The sequence below is a fragment of the Pristis pectinata genome, chromosome 13 (genome assembly GCF_009764475.1).
Source record: "Pristis pectinata isolate sPriPec2 chromosome 13, sPriPec2.1.pri, whole genome shotgun sequence".
Taxonomy (NCBI): domain Eukaryota; kingdom Metazoa; phylum Chordata; class Chondrichthyes; order Rhinopristiformes; family Pristidae; genus Pristis; species Pristis pectinata.
In genome coordinates this window covers 40,286,168-40,303,190 of record NC_067417.1, presented here as the reverse complement: position 1 = coordinate 40,303,190, position 17,023 = coordinate 40,286,168, and the positions used below count along the sequence as shown (strand labels likewise).

The 17,023-nt window shown below is 44.7% G+C and overlaps 1 protein-coding gene across 1 annotated transcript in view; it reads left to right on the top strand.

Moving 5' to 3' along the window:
* The window catches only part of nlrc5 (NLR family, CARD domain containing 5), a 201,130-nt gene that overhangs the window by 141,351 nt on the left and 42,756 nt on the right, over window positions 1-17,023 (top strand). Inside the window, exons 52-53 of the mRNA XM_052027934.1 lie at window positions 2,449-2,532; window positions 6,398-6,988. Coding sequence (XP_051883894.1) covers window positions 2,449-2,532; window positions 6,398-6,491 — 178 coding nt within the window. The 3' untranslated portion in view covers window positions 6,492-6,988. The remainder of the gene's footprint in view (window positions 1-2,448; window positions 2,533-6,397; window positions 6,989-17,023) is intronic.

Here is a 17,023-nt window from a genome sequence, read left to right as displayed (position 1 = left end):
AAACAAATCAGCCTCGTCTACGGAAGTTCCTCAAGGCAGTGTCCTAGGCCCAACCATCTTCAGCTGCTTCATCAATAACTTTCCATCCATCATAAGGTCAAAAGTGTAGATGTTCATCGATGGTTACGTCACCTTCAACTCCATTTGCCACAGCAAATGGAGCAGCTCCTGCCGGCATGAAGTGAGACCCGAACAAAATTCAGGCATGGGCTGATAAGTGGCAAGTAGCTTTCATGCCACAAGTGTGAGGCAATGACCATCTCCAGCCAGAGAGAGCTTAACCACCTACCCTCAACATTCAACAGTTTTACTACTGCTGACTCCAGCAGCAATACCCTAGGGGTCATCATTGATTAGAATCTTAACGGACCAGCCACATAAGTATAGGATCAGGTCAGAGGCAGGGTATCCTGTGGCATGTGTCTCACCTCCTGATATCCCAAGGCCTTTTCACCATCTATGTGGCACAAATTAGGAGGGTGAAGAAATACTCGCCACTTGCCTTGGTGAGTGCGCTTCAACATCTCTCAAGGAAGCTTAACGCCATCCAGGAACAAAGCCGCCCCGCTTAATTAGCACCTCACCCACCATCCTGAACATTCATCCCCTCCACCACTGACCTGACACACCAGCTACAAAGTGCACGGCAGTTACTCACCCAGATGATTCCATCAGCTCTTCCCAAACCTCTGACACCACCCCCCCCACCCCTCCCCCTCCCCACCACCACCACTAAGGACAAGGGGAACAGGTGCATAGGAACAACACAGCCTGCTGGTTCCCTTCCAAGCTACACACCAGCCTGCATGTTAGAATGTTGAGGTGTACCTGTAATTGTATGATGTTTGACAATACACATGCAATAAAACATGCTCTCTCTCTTCCATCTCCATAAGTACCTCATGGGCCATTCCTTTTAAATAGTTGGAGCTGTCCAAGGATTCTTGGGGATTCCTAACAGCCCTTCAGGTGAGGTAGCGAGCGAGCCAAGTATTTTTGTGAGCATCCTAACTAGATTGCCTCAACATTATTAAATCCTCATGGACTCACTGTAATCTTTGGTGCCCCCTCTGCCTCACCATAAGGGAGTCCCCAGTTTGGGAACAACTATTGTATCAGTAGGTCCCATCTCATGCGGATGGAACACCCCACCTGCTTTCCAATTCTGATTCCCAGTGTAGTCAAACTATTCACCCACACTCTGCAGAGATTTCTACCATCCAAATCTACTTCCATCTTTTCAGGAAGCTAAGAAAATGGAAAATCTTAAAATGCCATATGCATTTTAAACTGAATGCTCGATGATGGATTTTTGATGTTGGGGACACAGGAGGGGTTGCTGAGATTTCTATCTGTCGCTCTTTGTGTTCAGCTCGATAGATGTTCCTGGAAGCCTATCAGGTTTCAGTACGAGTTCTGTCACTCGCTGGAGATGTGCATTTGGGGGGATTAGAAGCTGGGATATTTCCAGGAGAGTTGGACCGAATTGGACTAAAGGCTGCCTTCTGGAGATAGCTGCATTGACCATACAGACTTAAGTAAAGGTGACCTGTTAGAAGGATGTGCTCAGGACCTGAAAGAGGAGTTGGCCCAGTCTGGTGATACATTCCTCCTGCCAGACTCTGAATCCACATGAGGTTTGTCCTTCTGTTGCACGTGACTAGAGGGACTGGGACCAATCCATAGAGACTTTTGGCAAGGTCTTTCTTCTCTCTACATATAGTGGGTTCAAACGGCACTGCAATGTATCATGGACTCTCTTACCTTCTCTGTGGGTCCACGAAGAAGCTATAGGTCCAATTGATAAAAGGGATTGCTGGGATATGAGAAGGAACACCAGTGCATGAAAATGAGAGGAATAAATCAGTATAGGAGCATGCCCAAAGGAAGCAAAGATAGTGACTGCGGCCAGGAGGATCACTAAGAACTCAGTTCTTCTATTTCCTGATCCAGTTGAACCTTTCGATCAAAATGTAACACGTTCTTGAACTTGAGCGAGTACTATAAGGAACCACAATATATTGAGTACTCCTGCAGACATTACATATAAGCAAATTATATGTGAATTAAGGCCCTTCAGTATATCCTGAAAAAATATCGGTGTGATTTACTGGAATGCACATCCCATCTTCAATACCATAATCTTTTGATTATGGTGTTGATACTGCATATGTTGATGCCCTAGCCTATGTTATATGTTAGAGCAAACTTCCAGTTAGTTATCTGCTTGCTTGCTGCTGTTCATCTAAAACAGCCCAACGCATTGATCAGTATGAATAGTGTGTAGACCATTTGTCATCCGGTTACATTCCCTCTGAACTTTGGCAAATGAAGGGTCCCTCTCAGCTGCTTTAACCAAAACTTTTCTTATTATTGGCATGTACGTGGCCTCAGTTGCTGTGCAGACATCGATGGTATTCTCAATAACATTTTCATCTTTTTCTGCAGCCTGGAAGGGAACAAAATCACACTGGCTGGAGCGGAGAAACTGGCAGCCAGCCTCCAGCAGTGCTCCTCTGTTGAAGTCATTCGGTAAGTGCCAGAACCAAAACTTGTGTTTATAAAGTTACGCCAGCACCAGTGGGTGCCATAGCCTTGAGAGTTCCATTGTTCCATTTGATTAAACACGACATTGTGATCTTGGAATGCAAGTTATGATCCCATCTCTACTGAATCTCAATATTCTACCCATAGCTGGAATTTGAGTTGTCATTGAGTTAAAACTACTTCTGTAATATTCCCTTGTATCTACTATTTCTGTTCACCATGATGGCAGTCAAGATTTTAATGAATCATTTTGTATTCTTCTCCTAATTATTCTTATTCTCTGAAAACATGGCTTCCGCTATGGCTACTGGCATTTCCTCTTACCTTACCTGTGTACGTGTGTGTGTTAATGAGTGAAGGCAGGTCTCAAGCTATTTGAAGTTATCAGAACGTACCTGAGCCTACCTTTACCTTTGCCCCACATATGCACACAGGAATTTAAGAAACAGAAGCAGGAACAGACCACCTGATCCCTCATACCTGTTCCATTATTCAATACAATCACAGTCCATCCAAGGTTACTGGATCCCAATCCCGAGACATCACATGGGGTGAAATTACCCCTCACCCTCTGTACTGCTCGTCATTGCCCTGAAACATTCATAGGAACAGGAACATTTAGCCACTTGGGTCTATTCCACCATTCAGTCAGATTGAGGCTGACCCTTGAGGAAACAAAGACGTGGGCCAAATAAAGGTCACAGTTACCCGTGAGGTTAGTAATCTTGGGTGATGAGAATAACAAATATAAGAAGGGAAGTGGTACTGCTACCCGTAAACTGACACTATATACCTACCTTTGATCTATATAAGGCTCGTCTAAAAATACTCTTGAGAATTCTCTAGGTGAGATCAACCCGTTCAGCACAGGCAGTAGATTGAACCTTGAACTATCCCAGCCAGAACAACTCAGATTCACTCAAAAGAGACTTGCATTTTTATTGCAACTTTCACACCTTTTGGCTGTTTGAAAGCAACTTGCAGCCAATGAGATATAGTCAGTGATGCAATGGAGGAGAAGCAGCATGATTTCCCCAGTGACAATGTGACCAGACCAATGCTTGCTGGGTTTTCACTGAGGGTTAAGTATCACACAGTGGGGTCATCCACATCCAACTAAGGGGGTAACATGGATCCTTCATTTAACATTTTCTCTATAAGGCCAAATGCCTATAAATTAGATTGTATACACATGTTTTTATGTGTAAGGGTCCAATTTCAATGAAAAGTAAAATGCAAATCAGGGACTTTCAGGTCCTTTTCTTTGGGTTCCTCTGTATCTGACACAGCATACTCATTCCAGCGTGCAGTGGTGTCCAACCATGGACTGGACACCACTTACAGCGTGTCTGTTCCTGTTTGTGTGGGCTGCAGATCATACTTTTTGTTTTAAACAGCACGGTAACAGGCCCCTTCCGGCCCAACGAGCCTGCGCTGCCCAATTACACTCATGTTAACCTACTAACCCGTACGTCTTTTCGAAGGTGGGAGGAAACCGGAGCACCCGGAGGAAACCCACGCAGTCACGGGGAGAACATACAAACTCCTTACAGACAGCAACGGGAATTGAACCCCCATCGCTGGCGCTGTAAATAGCGTTATGCTAACCACTACGCTACCGTGCATTGGGAACAGGCTCCCACTGCACCCACTGGATCTCCCAACTGCATCTGGGAACCCAATTCCAGCTCTGAATGGTGATCGCAGGCCACCCTCTCCCCACCCACCCCACACCACTAATTGACCCTCACACTGACAACTCCCCCTCCCATGCCAACCCCAGCCTTATCTAATTTCCACCGTGCACTCTGCTTTGCAGATGCTGCAGACATTCCAGGCCAAAACCTCCGCGGTGCAATGTACCCTCAGTACTGCACTGATGTGGTATCTCAGAGCCCTGTGCTCAAGTGCCTGTAGTGGGACTTGAACTGTAACCTCCTGACCAGAGGTGAGAGGGTGAGTCTGATCCAACTGAGCCCTGCTTGATTCTACTACATTGCGCTTTGCATTTAACCTTTAGGGTAGCCTAATCTAGTAGCTGTCAATGAATTTATGACATTACAGAAAAAAAAGGGCTGCTATTTTTGTTTGCAAGATTTTCCGGTGTGGAGTGTTTCATGAACATCTGGACATGGGATACTCTGGATTGCTCATAATTCTATTTTAGCAATCAAACCATCTTCAGTCTTGACAGGCTGTCAAGTTCAGGGCACCAGTGAATATTTAAAAGATTGCAGGCAATATTCCAGAGACATCAGCTGTCACAGGGATAGCTCGGGCAGTTTTCACCACAATGAAATAAACAGCACACAATACTAGCCACCTTGATAAGAGACAGAGAAAAAATTAAACTGCCTTAAGTGGCCATTCAGCCATTGTGTCTGTACTAGTTTTTTTTTAAAGAGACCTATCCGATCAGTCCCATTCCACGCCATTTTATTGTTTGAATGTAACCAATTCCCCTTTGAAAACAACTATTGAATCTGCTTCACCACCCTTTCAGGGAGTGCATTCCAGATCGCTACAAACCCACAGCATTTATACTGAGGGGAGGGCAGTACAGTGCACAGCTGGCAGAGCTGCTGCCTCACAGTGCCAAAGACCCAGGTTCAATCCTAACCTGGAGTGCTGTCTGTGTGGAGTTTTCACATTTCTCTCTGTGATCACCTGGGTTTACTCCAGGTGCTGGGATTTCCTTCCACGTCCCCAAGCCGTGCAAGTTAGTAGGTTAATTGGCCACTGTAAATTCCCCCTAATGTGTAGATGAATGCTAGAATATGAGGGAAGTTAATAAGAAAGTGGGGAGAATAAAACAAATGGGATTAATGTAGGATTAGTGTAAATGGTTGATGGTTGGCATGGACTTGCTGGGCCGAAGGGCCCGTTTCCATGCTGTATCTCGCTAGGACTCCGTGATTCCTTTCCCAGTCTGTTACAGCCCTTCCAGCCAGAGCAATAGCTTCCCTCTAATGAATCTGATTATACTTGAGTGCACATTTTCAGCATGTGGAAGACATTCCTCTACCCATGTGATAGTCAAGAGCTGTCCAAGGGTTCAAAGGACGATGGCTTTCTTCTGCAATGAAAAACAACTGAAAATGCAATGAAAGTTTTGTAGCAAAGAACAAGCTGCTGGAGGAAATCAGCAGGTCGAGCAGCATCTGTGAAGGAAGAGGGATAGTTTGTTGCTTTGGGTCGAGACCCTGTACCAGGACCCTTTGCCTCCACAGATGCTGCTCGATCTGCTGAGCTCCTCCAGCAATTTGTGTTTTGCTCCAGATTAGAGCATCTGTGGTGTCTCCTGTCTCTAAAGTTCAGTAGATCTGGGATGAAGTACAAACAGATTGGAGTTACAAGTTAGCCACGACTCCCTTGAATGGTGGAAAGGTTGAGGGAGGCTGAAGTGGTGTATTTTCTTCTATGCAAGGCTGTTTTCAGAGAGCAGTTAAAAGTCAGCCACATTATTGTGGGTCTGGATTCACACACAGCCAGACCAGGTATGGACAGCCCATTCCCTTCCCTGAAGGATATGTTGGATCAGATGGGTTTTAACAAAGCTCTGGGTCATTTAAGACTCACTGTAATTCTACTGTACTCCCTGACCAACTTAACCCTACTCAATGTAACTTCAAAGTCAAGCTTAGTCTTAAAAGTTTCTCAATCGTAGCAATGTCTTACCAGTAGTATTGCTGACTGTAACCGTTCAAAACCTTGCATGCTTCTTCAATCCATTTATCAGGAGGCTGAATTGGAATATGCCAACTGCTCTGAAATCTGTTGCTGTACAGAGCTGTAGGTCAGCCTGAGGTGACCCTGGTCATTAACCAAATGTTCTGCCCTATGTATGCAGATTGTGGAAGAACAATATACCCAAGGACAGAGCACAGAACCCTTCAGGAACAAGATTCAGATTAGATTTCTCGGTTTACAGCAGTGCTCTATAACACTGGGAGATCTTCCAAGTTTAAAATTCTGTCCTCCAAGTGATGAACCTCAATCCCTCTCCTACCCCACCAAAAGGACAGTTTCTCCTCCTCCTTCCTCAGCTGTGCCCATGAAGTGTTAGTATTGATATTTTTGCACTACTTCAAGCATGCCCATTCATAATTTTTAGTATTTATTATTTTATTGTAAGAGTTTTTTGCATTCCTGTTATCACAAGCTATTTTGCAGTTATGTGAATAAAAGTCTTGCTTATTTGTGAATTTGTCCCTCTTTGTTCTCTCCACTCAGCTTTCACATTGTGTATGTGCGGTGGAATGAATGAGAGATCACTGGGTCACTGTATTTTCTTTAACGGTAGGTCTGGATGCCTAGTCCTTTCGTGCCTGTACTTCCAAGCACCTTCTTGTGTGGAGCTTGGACCTTCCTTCCTGTGAGAGATCCTAGACAGCAGGCTTGTTTCCTAGCCAGACTCTCTAGCCCAACAGGTGGTCAACAGGTGAGCAAGATTTAGACATGCTAGGGAGTAGCTGAATTCCCTTTAAGGATGAAGGCTGTGTTTTTCTTTCCTTATTAAACATAAGATAAGTTACCTTCAAACATAACATTTCAAATTAAAACTTGTATTAATCAGAAACATGAACTTTACATTCAAACTAGGAATTTCGTACCCTTTACAAATTTAGTAGGTGTGAAGGACAAGAACTTCCCTTGGTCATATTTCTTGCCTCTTTAACATTGTGGCTGTGGAGAAAATTTGTTTATTCAACAGGCAACTGATTGTAAACTTTCTTAGGCTTCCAGCATTTTGTGGGGAGGCTCTCAGATTGGAGATGGGACTATGACTTACTTCTGCCCAATCTCTTTAGGGTTTTGCTGGGCATAGATATTTCTTGCTGTTTTTTTCCCTCCATCCTGGCTGTTCTGTACCATGTGGAAGTAGAGCAGCATTGTGAGTTCATTGAAGGAGAAAGAATACGGTGTAGACCCATCTCCTATAGTGGGCTTGCAACGAGATATCTCCACCAAAAGCAATTGGCCAGCTTATGGGGCAGGCACGGTAGTGTAGCGGTTAGCGTAACGCTATTACAGTGCCAGCGACCTGGTTCAATTCAGGCCACTGTCTGTAAGGAGTTTGTACCTTCTCCCCGTGTCTGCGTGGGTTTCCTCTGGGTGCTCCGGTTTCCTCCCACATTCCAAAGACGTATGGGTTAGGAAATTGTGGGCATGAAATGTTGGCACCGGAAGCGTGGTGACACTTGCGGGCTGCCCCCCAGAACACTCTACACAAGAGATGCATTTTACTGTGTTTCGATGTACATGTGAGTAATAAAGATATCTTAATATGTTAAGTCTCATTATGATCTGAGTTCAGCATCCTCAGTCTACTGTTCTAATATAACTAAGATAGTCTCAATGGAAAGAAATAAAACAGCATTCAGATACAAATGATTGAAGTGGAAGCCTATAATGCCCTGTCAGATTAGATTGTGTGCTTCTCTCTTCTCCTCTATTCCTTTTGAGGATCTATCTTCATGCTTTTGATAAATCCAACGATGTAATCAAGGCTGATTTGAGGAACACAAGGGTTTAACAGGGCTGATTCAGGAATAAAAGGGATTAGTGAGGAGCAAATTGATTGGAGAATCCATTGAAATAGTCGCCATTGAAATAGCACCTTTGACCCATGCTAATAGCAAGTGGCAATTTCTCAATTTAGGCTGATGCCCATCATAAGCACAGCTGGGGCCTTGTGTTACAAAAGGTGGTCACAATGTTTGAGAGGCTGGTACACTATGTGAAGAATTGCTGGTGGGCATGCAGGTCTTCCCAGAGTTGATGGAACACAAAAGGTGCAAAATCATTTATAGTACAAATTCGTGCAAACCAATGGCTTTCAAAAATCTTCTCAGAGTAAACAACCCTGTGGTTTCCTGTTAAATATGTTAGCACCAGTCTGGCTGCAATGTGTTGTGACATTATAGCACCAGGGCAGTGCCAAGAGGAAAAGAGAGGCCAACTGCCCCTGAACTAAGGAGGGAAAACGTAAGACTTCAAACCACAAAATTGGGCTGCGTAATGCTGTTTGTTTTTCAGCAACGTGGATGTAATTCTTCTAATTTTATCTGTGGATTACAACTGAACATCTTTAGCATTAAGTCAAGATGTTGGGGATTGTAGTAACACCTGAGGTATAAATACAGGCAGCCAGGGTAGGAACTTGGCCAACACTGATCTGGTGCCAGCCAATGCATTGTACTATTCAGATAACTGGCACAGAAGCAGGAAGTACTCACCACCTCCCCTTCCAACCTGCCGCTATTTAAATGACATTGTTTTGTTGGTGATTGATTTTGAGTGAGTGTGCTGGAGAGAACTGCAGTAATTGATTCATGCGAGAAAGGAAACACTCCCATTGTGGCTGGGGTTTAGATCCGATCATCGTTGTACCTTCAGCCGTCTTTGGCATAAATTTGTGCACTGATGGTTGTTCCTCTGGATCTTCAGTACGATAGGGAGCCGGTTGGGGTGGTGGAGGGGGCTGCAGGGCAAGGCTGCCTGCCAGGAGGATGGGGAGAAGGAGGAATGGGCGAAAGACCCCAAACAAACTTCCACGCAGCTTCAGGAAGTAAATGTGTGCCTGATTGGAATTGGTTTATTATTGTCACAGTGAAAACTTGTCTTGCATACCATTCACGCAGATCAATTCCCTACAACAGTGCATCAAGGTAATACAAGGTAAGACAATATAGAATGCAGAATAAAGTGTAACAGCTTACAGAGAAAGTAGACAAAAAGGCGCAAGGTCATAACGAGGTAGATCGTGAGTTCAAGAGGTCCCATCTTATAATACTAGGGAACCGTTCAATAGTCTTATAACAGCAGAATAGAAGCTGTCCTTGAGTCTTGTGGTACGTGCTTTCAGGCTTTTGTATCTTCTGCCCGATTGGAGAGGGGAGAAGAGAGAATGCCTGGGTGGGTGAGCTCTTTGATTATGCTGCTGCTTTACCAGGGCAGTGAGAAATGTAGACAGAGTCCATAGAGGGGAGGCTGGTTTCCGTGATGTGCTGAACTGTGTCCACAACTCTCTGCAGTTTCTTGCGGTCTCAGGCAGAGCAGTGCCATTCCAAGCCATGATGCATCCGGATAGTATGCTTTCTGTGGTGCGTTGATAAAAATTGGTGAGTGTCAAAGGCGACATACCAAATTTCTTTAGCCTCCTAAGGAAGTAGAGGCTAAGATTGAGGAGCAGGAGACTGCAAACACTGTGCTACAGCAAGGAGTCAGTGACTGAGATCTGACTGAGGCCACCGGTTGTGCAGGGTCTGTTTTGCCTGTGGTAGTGCTGGTGACTTATTGGGCCTGAGGTGAAGACAATGTCAGCAATATATCTATGTATACAGTCCACCACTGCCTTAAGAAGACGACAGAAGCCCATGCTTGAGGATGAGTGAATTCATCTCCTAATCCTTGGGAAAGGAAGTAGTAGATGGTCGTCAGGATGCTGGGGTTCCCAATGGGGCAAGATGGAGAGATTGCTTCGATGCTCCACTGCTCCACCTCACATGGCAAAATTCCCATGTGGCCACAAGGGCTCTCCCTCTCCCCCCTCCCTCTCCCCCTCCCTGCCAATGTTGCACTGGTATCCAGCTATCTGCAGAGGACTCAGTGGTCTGTGCCAGAAATCCAGTGAGCTTGCAGGTCACATTTATCTTCTGCCAGTGTGTGGTTCTTTTAGCTGCCACGCCGAACAACACAGGGCTGCTGGGGGTTAAGGCCTGTGCTCTTTGCAACTGGCTACTGGTTACAGCAAAGACTCCATGTATGTTCTACATGCTTTTTACAATGAAGGCATGTTGCAGTCCATATTTTCACCACTGTGTGCTGGAACAATGGCTGTCCTGCTGGACCCTTCTGGAGGTGTACGAGGGAGGCTCCCTTGTTGTGTAATGCCTTGCTGCATCCTCCATGGTCTAGGGCTCAGAGGTGAAGTTGTGAGACCCTTTTTTAGATGAGCCATGCAGAAGAGACTGATGGCCTTTTGATTAGAGTGAGGAGAAGCCAATGCTGAATCATCACTGCTCAGTGAATGAATCAGCCGATGTCCCCTTGCAATAAACATTCAGGCATCAGCGGATGGGTTAAAATTGACACCCATGCTCCACAAGTGCAGTGACCATCTGCAAGGGAAAACCTCTGAGCTCTCCACTATTAACAACCCTGGGTTTCACAGTTGACCAGGGACTTAACAGTTCCAGTCACATAAATACTACAAGCAAATCAGAGGCTGGGTATCCTGTTGCAAGGGACTCAATTCCTGACTCTCCAAGGCCTTTCATGAGACTCGTGTGTAGTTTGATGGAACATTCTCCACCAGCCTGAATGAGTGCCTCTCCAGCAGCCCACAAGCAGTTGGGGACCATTCAGGGCAAAGGAGCTCTTTGATTCACACTCCATCCACCACCCAGAACATTCCCTCCCCCCGTTCTACCAGCACACCCTCGACACAGTGTTTTTACAAAATGCATGATTGCAACAAACCGAGGCTTCTTCAGGACCTCTTCCCAGACAACGATCACCTGGGCTTTAGACCAGCAGTAGTTTATAGAGTCAGGATGTTGCGTGAGCCTCCAAGTTGTATACCATCCTGACCTGCAAGTGCATGAGTGATGCTACATTCTCACTGGGTCAGCATCTGTCTTCAGCAGCCTGGGACGGCCTTCGCCACAAGCATTTCAGTGGTACAAGAAAGCATCTCCCACCACTGCCTCAAGGTCAAGCAGGGATCACCACACAGCGCTGGGCTTCCAGGAATGACTATAAGAAAAAAATATAGTCATTCTCGTCCTCTGTTGCTCTGCTTTTTGTTTGACCTCAGACTAAGCTCGAGACAAAACCAAATCAGTTTTCCAAACCATATTTACATATCCAATCAGAATGGGAAAATAAAAGCAAATATCAACGAATCGCTCTGGTGAACACTCCTGGAGCCTGCCAGTAACCACCCCCCGCCCCCCCCCCCCCCCCCCCCACTCCCACACAGTGCTCACCAGGGGCTGCAGCATGGTCATAGATCTGCAGTAGAAGAGGTTGTGAGTGGGCCTGAGGGTGAGTGTGAGCCAAACATCACAACTTAAGGCTCCAAAACCTCTGGTTCAACACAAGTTCCTTTTTTTCTGCAGCAATATGGTCAATAAAAGAACTTCTGGCACATGAAGTTTAATTTTATTCACATAGAACATCACTCCACTGTCTGGTCTGGGGACTGGTGTTTTAAGAGGTGGAGTGTGCTGTATCAGCAACTCCACTCCGGGATAAGTGAATGTCTCATGACTCTCCAGCTCGTTCTTCTATGGAACCAGCACGGTGAACTTGCAACAGAGGCTCCACAAGGCTCAAGGGAAAGGACACAGCTTTACAAGCACCTAAAGGCCAAGGTCCAACAGAAGATCCGTGACTTAAAAACATATGGTGGGGCAGAAAACAGCACAGGAAGCTCAGCACCATGCAGACAGCCATGAGATAAACTGGTATTTAAGCACTGCCCAAGCCATCTACTGTCCAAACATCCCAAGGCTCCACTACACTGAGATCCAAGAACAAAGGTGAGTTTGCCAAGAACAAAGAGACAGCATTCACTGGAGAAGGATTTTGAAGACCTTCTCATACATGATGCTGTCCCTAACGTGAGCACCCTTGACTCCATTCCTGCCGCCATTCCTGACCAAACAAGAACTCTATAAGGCCATATTCCAAATAAAATCTGCAAAGCCTCAGGAGCAGATGATATCCTGACTGAAATCCTGAAACTTAATGTTGAAGAGATTCACTTACGAATCCACAATCTAATCGTTTGCATCAGGGAAGAGGAGGATATTCTGAGGAACCTCAGAGATGCTGTAACCGTGACATCTTCAAGGAAGGAGATAAAATATGAGCGCAGTAACTAGAGTGGAGTTTTCCTGCTGTCTGCCACAGAGAAAGTCATCGCCAGAGTCGTCTTCAACCACTCCTCACAGTGGCCTAAAGGTTTTCCCAAAACTGGAGTGTGGATTCCATCTATCTCAAGGCACAGTGGAAATGATCCTCACCAGGTGATAACTCGAAGAGAAATGCAGGGCAGCAATCACTATACACACCCCTCGACCTCATTACACTGGTAAATTAGTTTATTATTGTCACATGTACCAAGGCACAGCGAAAAACTTTGTTTTGCATGCCATCATACAAATCATTTCATCCACATCAGTACATTGAGGTAGTACAAAGGAAAACAATAACAATGCCGTGCAGGCAGACAATAACGTACAAGGCCATAAAGAGCTAGATTGTGAGGTCAAGAATCCATGTTATTGTACTAGGGAACCGTTCAGTACTCTTATAACAATGGGATAGAAGCTGTCCTTGAGCCTGATGGTACATGCTTTCAGGCTTTTACATCTCCTGCCTGATGGGGAGGTGGGGGGAGGGGAAGAGAGAGTGTCCAGGGTGGGTGGGGTCTTTGATTATGCTGGCTGCTTTACCGAGGCAGCAAGAAGTGTAGACAGAGTCCATGGAGGGGAGGCTGGTTTCCCTGATATACTACAGCCTTTAACACTCTCCTCAAATTTGGTTGCCCATCGTTGTGAACGCCCCTTGATCTTTGTACATGTTTAAAAATCATGCCTGGCAGCACCAAGATGTCCACATTAATCAATCATGACCATCTCTGCTGTCATGCATTGATACCTCTTTAAATAGTGGGCCCAGGCGTGAACTGTTGAAGACTTTATCAACATTTTATTAATGCATTTAAAAATAAGATCTGACAGTTCAGAAGCTGCGGGAATGTGCTGCTTCACAGTATCACACCCAGAGGAGAGAGAGGGGAACACCAGAATAATCACCAAACTGATCTGATGATGATTCAAGACTAGCATATGCTGCACATCACAGATAGAAAGAATGTATCCTGGAATATTACCTTAAACTGAATTGTAGGTGAAGAACAAGTAGAGACAGGTTCACACTTGGTTATTTTGAGATAGAATATAAGAAAGTTCTTTCTCAAGTTAAAACTGAACAACAAGTAAACTAATCATCCAGAGAAAAGACAAAAGTTCTGTGTGCCCTTACATGCTACATTGGAGGAGGCATTTGGCACGATCTTCTTGGATGAACTTTGAGGGCCTTTGACAATTATCTGACAACACACTCAAACACAATGCGGCAGACTCAGAGCCAGAACAGAACGCTTTGCCTCTGCTTTGTGAATTAGAGACTGTGGTGGCTTTTGATCTCACACACCATTCCTCGACCTGCAAGTACACGTTCTGGAATATTTTACTGAGAAAAATTCACCCCTCTTTGCTGCCACAAGCACAGGAGAGCAGGTCTCCATTGTCTGAATCAACTTCCAATAAGCATTCAGGGACTGGCATTCAGAGCAACATTCGTGCAGGAAGTCAGTCCACAGGGCTGATTTTGGCATCGTTACTGTTGTATTATGTAAATGGCATTTGGAGAGTCAGCTGGAACAGTGAATGGTCTGCCTAATGTGCTTTATGCGATAAATGGGGAATGCTGAAGGACTGGTGCCTCATGTCATTGAGTCCCAAAACGCAGTTATGTTCTGGGTACAACAGTGCACAGGTAAGTTTTTTAAAAGTTGCTTTGTACCTTTAGAACAATGCCCATATTGAATTTGAGTTATAATAATCAAATCTTTGTAATACAATCTAATTTGACAGACAAATTATGATTTGACAGACAAGCGTAGAAAAGAACCCAAGATATTTACAGTAGTAAGTTACAGGTTTGTTTGTGAATAGTTATTCAAATGAGATATTCTTTGTTGAACTGATTTGTAAATGATTGTGATGAAGCTTGTGGGGACTTTTAGAAGTATAGTTATATTGTGTAGAATGAAGACTGTAGCTTTATTAAGCTCTTCAAAAGGAACCAAATTTCAGAAACAGTGGAATACATTGCTGGTACTATGTGGCATTTTCACTCTACTGATCAGGGGTGAATTCCATGGTACGGTATACAGCTCTGAAGTGATTGTCAGGACTAATTGAACCAACTATTTAGTCAGTAGGTAGCCAAAAGTTCCTGCTTTAATTCTGAATCAACCAGAGTGTTTTGCCTCTGTTTTTGTGAGCTAGAGACTGTGGTGACTTTTGACTGCACACACCATTCACCAACCAAGTGGCAGTGCACTCTGCTAGCCTTTGCACTGCTGCGATATGGAACTGCTCTTTTTTAAACAAAGGTTTATTTGCTAAAAGCACTACAAAAGGACATCCAGTGTGAAAATACTACAACTAATACAGGAAGTTGAAGAAAAACTATGCAAACTACAGAACTACAGCAATAATGCTAACACCCGCTAAATGCACCCGCAACACTTCAGATAAGAATCACATTTTCACTGCCCACAACACACACAATCCCCTGAGGGGCTCACCGATCGCGGAACTCAACAGGGTGCCCGCGGATACTGCGTGCTCCCATCGAACTGCTCTTTAGGAGGTGTGCCGGAGTGCCACTGTGTTTGATTGTTCTCCTTCTTTCTTTGATAACTGGTTTGAATTAAGGTCCCAAGAACAGGTCAGTTGGAAGCAGTTTGGGAATTAAATTACTTAATATCAAATTGCATTAGTGACCCTACTCCAGCATGTCCAGATGGATGCTCGCAGGTAAACCACCTTACTAGTTAGGATCATAATTAATGCAGACTGATGGGTTGGTACCACAGTAATTAACATCTTTACAAACCATTAATGAGAGATTTTACATTGAGTTTGACTTAACCTTAATTTTAACATATCCAAGAGAGGTTTTCTGAGAGTCTGGAAACAGACCAGTGAAATGGAGGTGAGACTGAGCCCCAGTTCAGGTAGGGATTAAAAGGCTGTGTCTGCCCATCTGACAGTAAGCTTGGTTATTACAGCTGGTGTCTCAGTTCTCTGTGGCAAGCACCTATTGATGCAGCTTTTACTAAACTTTGGAGACTTATGAACTAACAGGATCAGATTAGTAAATATTGAATTAATGGGAGATGCACTGGATCTATTTAACAACACATTAGGAGAGGGATCCAACCAGAGAGACAGACAGATCTAAGAACCAAAAGGGGAAGTTTCCAGGGCAAGACCCTTCTGAATGAAAGTCCCTTGGCCAAGTGGAGTCCCCAAGCAGTGACTGCTGCCAGTGCAGGCTCATGCTCACTTGTGAGGCGGGAGTCGCAAGCATAAACCCAGCTACTGTCAAGAGCTCCCATTGACATGTGAACACCTGCACTGGTGTATGGCTGATTCTCCTATGACAGTTCCTCAAATAAGGAGCGACTTCCTCAAGCAAGTCCAGTGACACTCACTGTATGTGTGAAACCTAGTAACATGAAAGAGAAATGATTTTGTCTTCACAGTTTTAGCAATCATCATTCTCAGTGTTTTCGTAGTTCATTTATTGATGAAATTGAGTGGTAGCAACATTTGTAATTTCTCCATCAGTTATGTGTGAGTTGAGAAACAAAGGACTGCAGATACTGGAATCTAGATGAAAAACACTACGATGCTGGAGGAACTCAGCAAGCCAGACAGCATCCGTGGAGAAAAGCGGGCGGTCAATGTTTCGGGTTGACTGCCTGCTTTTCGCCACAGATGCTGCCTGGCCTGCTGAGTTCCTCCAGCATCATAGTGTTTTTCATCAGTTATATGCGAGTTCCCTGTCTCTCCATCTCTAAATGAGAAGAGTTCAGATATGTCACATCTCCTGAGCACCTCCCTCTACTTGTCTCGTAACCATTAGTTATGGCCCATTATCAGTCCTTTCCCTCACCCTTGCACTATAGTAAAAAGAGGCCTGCAGGTGAGTGGAAGTTCAGTATAAACACAATGGGTGCTGTGCAATCTGGGAGGTTAACTATCAAATCTACAGATACCATTGCCTGATGGCTGACGTGTGACAGAGGTGGAGATCTACAGGGGGTGAAATGCACAGAAACTGAAAGCTGAGTGCTGCTGAAAGCTGAGTGAGTGTGAGGAGTGATAGGAGAGCGCACACGTACCACGACAGAGTGAAAGAGATGTGTGGGCCTAAGTCAGAGTAACCAAGGGAATCAGCAAACGCATTTACTTTTCCTGATCTATTTAGGTCATTAAACTCCTTTAAGCACTGTACATGAAATAGAAACAGGGAACAGAGCTCTTTTTTTTCACCTCCTTGTCTCTTCCAACTGTGTCTTCTTGATGAAATTTGAATTTGTCCTTTCTCCACTGTGGACCAATGCACCCAGTGATGTATTATTACATCTGGGTACTGTCCTTCCTCTCTCTGCATCCAGTGCAAACTTTGTCTGGCTCCCCTAATTTCCAATTGCACTATTGTCTGTCTTAAAGAGAGCCAAGATGGTGTCACGCTTTAGTTTAAAGTGATAACAACACAATAGGAAATTCCTACCCAACAGCATTCACTAGAAGTATAGCAGTGGATCAAGACCATTGTCATCTCCTCAAGAGCAGTTGGGGATGGACAACAAATGCTGGAT